We start from the raw sequence: 7,888 nt of genomic DNA, 5'->3' as shown, positions 1-7,888 counted from the left end.
TGTACAACCCCAACTCTCTGTGCCTGTTCTGGGATGGGAGCTGCTCCAGACCTCTGATCATCCTTGTAAGCTCCTTGGCACCTGTTCCATAGCCTTCTTAAGTTGAGGCTTCCAGATCTGGACACAATGCTCCAGGAGAGGTCTCACAGGAGAGGAACAGAGGGGCAGAATCACTTCCCTCAACCTGCTCGACACACTGCTTTTGATGCAGCCCAGGACACTGTTGGGCTCCCTGGCTGTGAGAACACATTGCCGGCTCATGTCAAGCTTCTCATCAAGCATCAGAGAGAGGTGAGGGAGGAAGAGGAAAGGAAGGGGTTTCTCCTCTCACATGGCATTCCTTAGGCACCACGACAGGAAATGTGAGAGAGGTGCCCATTTGCTGACTCCTAAACAATTGCCCAGGTGCACATCACCTGCCCGCACGGGATGCCACCAGCTCTGGAGATGAGCCTTCTGCCTTCACTGACGTGTTTCTACCCCGGAAATCCTCACGTCTCTCATCCCGGCAGGTCAAGAAGCCTTCATGTGGGAAGTGCGTGACATCAGGCAGGAAATGAGAAGGCAGCAGGGCAGGAAACCAGGACACAGCCCATGCCATTAGCTGGGATGCTTTGCGTTTGACGGGAGCTTGTCAGGAAATTCTCCCTTCCCCAGAGGGAGCCTGTGGGCCTGAGGCAGGGCAGGAGCACTATAAAAGGCAGCCCAAGTCCCTGCTCTCTCATCCACTTCTTTTGCCTCCTCTCCTCGGGAAGCAGGTGAGTGGGAAGCTGCTTCTCCTCCTCCTTCAAGACCAGCTCTGTCCTCGATGTCTGTCTCAGCTGCTGAGGGCTGTTGTAGTGCAGGGGTGGGAGCTGCTTCTCGAGGGATAGGGAAGGGCAGAGCAGGTCTTGCCCAGAGAGAGGCTGGGACTCGGTTGAGGTGTCTGCTGGGCTTTGAGCTGGACAGGGTCTACCGGGCCAGGAGGTGCCTTGTCTCCTCTGGATTGAGTGCAGTGCTGCTCCTCAGGTGTCCTCACGCTCTCTTTCCTCTCTCCTCTCAGCCAGGTTCATCTCCAGGCACCAGTCATGTCCTGCTCCGATAAGTGCTGTCCCTGTGGCCCCTGCCAGCCCTGCGGCCCGTGCCCGCTGGCCAGCAGCTGCAATGAGTGCTGTTGCAGGCAGTGCCAGGACTCCGTTGTGGTCATCGAGCCCTCTCCCGTGGTGGTGACCCTGCCCGGACCCATCCTCAGCTCCTTCCCTCAGAACACCGCTGTGGGAAACTCCACCTCCGCTGCTGTTGGCAACATCCTCAGTTGTAACGGAGTGCCCATCAACACTGGCTGCTGTGACCTCTCCTGCATCACCAGCTGCTGTGGCAACAGATGCCGACCTTGCTAAAAATGTTGGCAACGGCCCAGTAGCAGAACCTCCAACACAATAGAACATGCTGCTGGACATGAGATTTGAGGCATTGACTTTAGATCTCTGAGTATTAGTTTCCTTCTTCCACACTCTTCTCTCTCTCTTTCCTTTGCCTTTGTCTTGTCCCAATACCAGCCTGGTGGGGGACCTGTTGTCACTCTGCAGGGCTGGCAGATGGACACCCTGCAGGAGCTCCACCACATCTTGGTGTCTGCCCCTGGTGCTCCATGGGAACCACCCGTTTTTCTTCTTTACACTCATTAAAGTTGTGTTGCATCCAAGCCCGGGCCTCTGAGTCCTCCTTCGTTCTGCAACAATTCTTCCCACGTCCTCAGGAGAATTGGGGTTTTGTCGAACAGATAAGTTTGAGTGAAAGAGAGGAGCCTTCCTCATTGCCCGAGGAAGAAGAACGTAGGACTGGGTTGTCCTTTGTGCTCTGGAGCTGCAGCAGACAACCCTGGCTGCTCCTCAGACCACGGCCATCAGTCCTTGCAGCGTTACTGCACCTCTTCCCGGACGCGGGTGGGAGCTCTGTGCTCGGAAGTACATTCTGCGAATGGCAATCCAAAGCACTGCTCCAAACTCTCTCAGCCTCTCCTCAAATGGGAGGTTCTCCAGCCCTCGGATCACGTCTCTGGCCTCCTCTGGGCTCACTCGCGCACAGCAATTTCCTTCCAGTGCTCAGGACTCCAGAACTGGACTCAGGGCTCCAAGTGAGCTCTCACGAGAGCAGAGGAGAGGGGGAGAATGCCCTCCCTCCCCAGCTGCTCCCACTTCTTTGAATGCATCCCAGGACACGGTTGGCTCTCTGGGCTGCAGGCACACATTGCCAGCTCACGTTGGGCTTCTAATTCACCAAGACCCAAAGTCCTTCACTTCAGGGCAGCTCCAAATCTATTCTCCACGCAGCCTTTGACTTTGCATGGGATTGCTATGACCCCGCTGCAGGACCTTGCCCTTAGCCTCATGCAATTTCACATCATTCATACAACCACATCTTTCCAGCACGTCCAGGTCCGGCTGCATGGCATCCCTTCCCTCCAGAGAGTTGACCATGCCCACAGCTTGGTGTCATCGTTAAACTTGATGAGAGTGCCCAAATCCCACTATCCAAGTCTGTGACAAAGTTGTTAAACACCACCAGTCCCAACAGCGACCCCTGCCAAACACCGCTTGACACTGGTCTGCGCTGGGACAGCGAGCTGTTGACCACAACCCTTTGAGTGTGACCACCCAGCCAATTCCTTATCCACTGAGTGGCTTATTAGTCAATGTCTCTCTAACTTAGGGATGAGAATGTTGTGAGGGACAGTGAGAAATGCCTTCCACGACGAGCCCCAGCACGGGATGTTGGTTACTCTTTCCCCCTCCACCAAAGCTGTAGCCCCATCGCTGAAAGCCAACAAACTTTTCAGGCACGATTGGCCTTTAGTGAAGCATTGGTATTCCTTTAGTGAAGTAGGTGGTCTGGCTTGTGCCCGTGCCGGTGGTGGCTGAGGCAAGGAAGTCCTTGGGGACCACAGCCTTCTCCACAGCCTGGGTAATAGCATCTACCATTTCCTTCTGGACAGGGCCCATGTTCTCCCTAGTCCTTCTTTTTTCATGGAAGAGAATACCTAGAGAAGCTTCTCTTGTTGTTCTTGACATCCTCGGTCAGGTTGAATTCAGTCAGGGCTTTAGCTTGGCTAACCTGATCCCTGGCAGCTTGGACAAGGTTCCTGTCTTCCTGCCAGGTCACCTGCCCTTGCTTCCACCCGCTGAAGGCTGCCTTTTTGCATTTAGGTTTGTTCAGGTGCCCCTTGTTCACCCACGGAGACCTCTTTGTGGCGTTTTCACCTGCCTTCCTCTTTGCTGGGATGCTTTGCTCCTGAGTGTGGGGGAGGTGATCCTTTACAGGTGCCTTGTTCTCTTTTGTGGTGCCTCAGGACGTGACCAGAAGGAATCAGCTGCCGAGACAAGAATGAAGGTCCAGAGCTGGAATGGGTTCAATCTATTCTTCCTCTTGCTTTCTGAGGATCTTACTGACGACCAACAGCATCTGCTGACCCCCAATCAAGCTCTGATCACACCTGGGCTGAGCTCAGGACGACGAGCAAATCAGAAGGGAAAGGACCTGGCACAGTTAGGACCATTGCTCTTGCTTTGCTGGAATCGAGCTTTGCCAGGAAATGATGGGATCCCGTTGCATCTCATTCTATCTGTGGTATTTTGTGGGTGCCTTTGGTGTCTTAATTGCCTCCTTCTTAATTGCCTCCTTGAAATGCTCAAAGGGCGTACTAGCTACGACCTAGAGAGCGGTGGAAATTTCATGTTGGTAACAATGTCTTTGCCCAAAGGAGCAAAGTTCTGGTGAGATAGACGCTAACCTGGGCCTCCCTTGGCAGCAAAATCAGCATCAGTTTGTTCAGGAAACGGTGAAATGAATTTCCCGGGTTGCCCAGGGGAAAGATCCATTGCAAGGATTCCCACCCTCCCTTGTCTCCACCTTTTCTTTCCCCTGAGCAGACGGGAAGAGTTGCCCCAGGATAAGGAGGACTCAGAGGCTCAGGCTTGGATGCAGCACAACTTTAATCAGTCTAAAGAAGGAAAGGAAGTGGCTGCCAGGGAGCACCAGGGTCAGCCACCAAGACACGGCGGAGGTCCCGCAGGGTGTCCGCCTGACTGCTCTGCAGAGGGACGGAGGCCAACAGGTGTTGACTCAGGGGGCATTAGGAAGAAAAAAAACAGCAAAGAAAAGAGGGAGGAAAGAGGAAACAGAGGCCTGAAGCTCTGGAGGCAGTGCCTCAAGTTCTATCTCCTGTCCAGCATCAGGTTGTGAAGTCTTGGAGGTTCTTGTCCAGGTCCGTTGCCAGCAGATTTAGCAGGGCCGACATCTGTTGCCACAGTAGCAGCTGGTGATGCAGGACAGGTCACAGCAGCCAGTGTTGATGGACACTCCGTTGGAGCTGAGGATGTTGCCAATAGCAGCGGAGGTGGAGTTTCCCACAGCGGTGTTCTGAGGGAAGGAGCTGAGGATGGGTCCGGGCAGGGTCACCACCACGGGAGAGGGCTCGATGACCACAACGGAGTCCTGGCACCGCCTGCAGCAGCACTCATTGCAGCTGCTGGCCAGCGGGCACGGGCCGCAGGGCTGGCAGGGGCCACAGGGACAGCACTGGTCAGAGCAGGACATGTCTGGGGACTGGAGGTGAATCTGGGAGGAAAGAGAGCACAGGAAAACATCAGGAACTGCCTGAAAATCCCCCAAAAGAAAGCCAAGGCACCTGCCAGGTGGAGAGGCAGCGGCTCTGCAGGAATGAACAAGGGCTTCTTTGACTGAGCCTGGCAAGATCTTTCATACATCAGCCAGGACGTGGGATCCTCCGGATCAGCCGGGAGCAAAGAGGCACCTCAGCCCAGCGCCAGCCTCTCTCCAGGACAGAGCGCCTCTCCCCTGACCTCTCCCAACACCACCATCTCAGAGCCCCAACACAAGACCAAGGAGCAGGGATCAGCTCAGTTGTCCTGGGAGGCCAGACCCAGTCTGAGAGGACAAAGGGGGTTCCAACTCACTTGGTTCCCAAGGAGAAGGAGGTGGCAGAAGTGGTGGCGAGAGCAAACAGCTGGGCTTGCTTTTATCCCAGCCTCTCCCTGCCTGAGGCCCAAAGGCAGCCACAAGCATTTTCCTGTGTGCTCCTCAGGACCGGAAACAGCCCAGGTAATGACATGGCAGCGTTGATGCTTCCCCCCGTGCTGCCTTTGCATTTCCTGCTTGATGTCATGGCCATTCCCTCGGGGATGTTTTTTAGATGTTGGGGTGAGAGGCCTCATGATCTGCACAGTTGGGTGAGTTGGTGTGGGCACAGACACGGACTGAGTGCCAGAAGGATGCGGTGGAGTCAGGTGCCATCAGCTTGGGGCACTGCGGTGGTTTCTTCTGTGATGATGCTGGGACAGGATAGACCCCAGCTCCTGCCAGCCCTGCCAGCCTTGTCTTGGCCTCCAAGGGTGCCTGGGGGAACGTTCTCTGTCCTCCTCTTTCCTTCCTTCCTGTCCCACACCAAATGGCAGTGGCTCTTGTGTCCCCAGGCAGGCGGATTGCACTTAAGGGATTTGCACCCCTTTTGACCCCAAGCTGCCCTCCGGAGGAATCTGCCAACATCTTGGGCCTCCTCCTCCTCCTCTTTCTGGATGGTCCCTGTGTGTCCTCCAGCAAGGCTGCCTGAGCATGGGTCCTACTTCGGGGCACCTGTCCCTGCTTCAGTACGGAGGATCCAGCAGCTCCTCAGTCCCATGCCTTGCTCTTGCCTTTGTCCCCATCTGCTCATCTGCAGTGTCCTGTGGGCCAGTGGGATTGTGTCCCAGTCTGGGCCATTCTCTGCATGCACACGCGTGTGCTCCTAAGCTTGTGTCTGCACAGCCCTGGCTGCCTCTGGGGAGACCACGGCTCTGCGGACACGGCTCCGTCTGTGCTCAGCCGGGAGGACTTGTTCTCAGCTCCACAGGTCTGTGCCCACACGGACATTTCCTTTCTCTTGTGCATCTGGGAACATCTCTCTTCACCCTTGTGCCTATGGGCAGGTGTCAGGGCACGCGTGTATGTACAGTCGTCTGCCTGCCCTCCCAACGGGGCCCAAGCATTTCCAGAGGCCCATTCTGACATTCCTTCATAATAATGGCAGGAACTGACTCTGCTCCTCTTTGCCACAGGGAAGCGGCCTCGGCAACTGCAACCACAAATGGATGATCAGGTGGTCACTTTCTCATTCCTAGAGGACTAGGAAGGCAGGTCACTATGTCTGTGGGCCTCCTGTCAAGTGGCATGGGGATGGAAGAGAAGAGTGAGTCACTGGAGGGAATGCGGGTCTGTGTGGTGCTGAGCATCCAGAAGGCTTTCAAAAAAACCAAGAGTGCACCGGTGATCCCAGGTCAGGATGAAGTCTATGACCGTCATTGGGGTTCAACAATGGCCAGCGGTCACCAGGGGTTTTCACACAGATGGGGTCGGACTCAGGTCAAGCTGGGAAATCACACGCACATGTCGAGGTGTAAACAAAGCGCAGTGGGGTCCTAGTACAGAAATAGGCACAGATGTGTCACAGCTGGAGATGCAACTCAGGTTGCGCTCAAGCACTAGAATGGAAACCTGAACGCTTCTGCCATGGGAAGGGGAGAAGGCCCCGGCTGAAGACCCCCAGCAGCACCACCTAACTACGGTCTCAGCAAGGCCAACAGAGGGAAAGGGCAGCCCTTAGCTGTGCTACAACTACGTTGGGCAACGCCCTTACATCTCTCAGACAAAGAACGTCTGGACCCCTGTCCCTTTCATCCAACACCCATTTGGTGTGAGCTCTCGGCCCCCGCCTCACCCAACACCAGGCTACCGGGCTGCACAAGTGCATAGCATCAGAGAACTGTTTGCTTTGGAAGGGATCTTAAAGATCATCTACTTCCAAGCCCCGTGCTATGCGTAGGGACACCTGCTACTTGACCAGGCTGCCCGAGGCCCCATGCAACTGACCTTGACCACCTCCAGGGGTGGGGCAGCCACAACTTCCCTGGGCAACCTGTTCCAGTGCCTCACCACTCCCATAGTGAAGAAATTCCTCCTTCTGTCTAGCCTAAATCGGCCCCTCTCTGGTTTACAACCATTTCCCTTTGTCACTACAAGACTTTGTGAACGGTCCCTGCCCAGCTTTCTTGTAGGCCCCCTTCAGGTACGGGAAAGTTGCTCTAATGTCTGCGGAGAGCCTTGTCTTCTCCAGGCTGTACAACCCCAACTCTCTCGTGCCTGTTCTGGGATGGGAGCTGCTCCAGACCTCTGATCATCCTTGTAAGCCTCCTTGGCACCTGTTCCATAGCCTTCTTAAGTTGAGGCTTCCAGATCTGGACACAATGCTCCAGGAGAGGTCTCACAGGAGAGGAACAGAGGGGCAGAATCACTTCCCTCAACCTGCTCGACACACTGCTTTTGATGCAGCCCAGGACACTGTTGGGCTCCCTGGCTGTGAGAACACATTGCCGGCTCATGTCAAGCTTCTCATCAAGCATCAGAGAGAGGTGAGGGAGGAAGAGGAAAGGAAGGGGTTTCTCCTCTCACATGGCATTCCTTAGGCACCACGACAGGAAATGTAAGAGAGGTGCCCATTTGCTGACTCCTAAGCAATTGCCCAGGTGCACATCACCTGCCCGCACGGGATGCCACCAGCTCTGGAGATGAGCCTTCTGCCTTCACTGACGTGTTTCTACCCCGGAAATCCTCACGTCTCTCATCCCGGCAGGTCAAGAAGCCTTCATGTGGGAAGTGCATGGCATCAGGCAGGAAATGAGAAGGCAGCAGGGCAGGAAACCAGGACACAGCCCATGCCATTAGCTGGGATGCTTTGCGTTTGACGGGAGCTTGTCAGGAAAGTCTCCCTTCCCCAGAGGGAGCCTGTGGGCCTGAGGCAGGGCAGGAGCACTATAAAAGGCAGCCCAAGTCCCTGCTCTCTCATCCACTTCTTTTG

General features: G+C 55.3%; 1 protein-coding gene across 1 annotated transcript; it reads left to right on the top strand.

Annotated features, from left to right (window-relative positions):
- The first annotated feature begins 703 nt into the window (after positions 1–703).
- On the top strand, positions 704–1,701 carry LOC128854571 (feather keratin Cos1-1/Cos1-3/Cos2-1-like). Its single transcript, XM_054088579.1, has 2 exons — positions 704–758; positions 1,043–1,701. The coding sequence occupies exon 2, from the start codon at positions 1,068–1,070 to the stop codon at positions 1,377–1,379; it is 312 nt and encodes a 103-aa protein (XP_053944554.1). The 5' UTR covers positions 704–758; positions 1,043–1,067; the 3' UTR covers positions 1,380–1,701.
- Positions 1,702–7,888: the final 6,187 nt, after the last annotated feature.

Source organism: Cuculus canorus, chromosome 25 (genome assembly GCF_017976375.1).
Source record: "Cuculus canorus isolate bCucCan1 chromosome 25, bCucCan1.pri, whole genome shotgun sequence".
NCBI classification, from domain to species: Eukaryota; Metazoa; Chordata; class Aves; order Cuculiformes; family Cuculidae; genus Cuculus; species Cuculus canorus.
The sequence above is the reverse complement of the archived record's forward strand: the minus strand, read 5'-3'. Positions and strand labels throughout refer to the sequence as shown.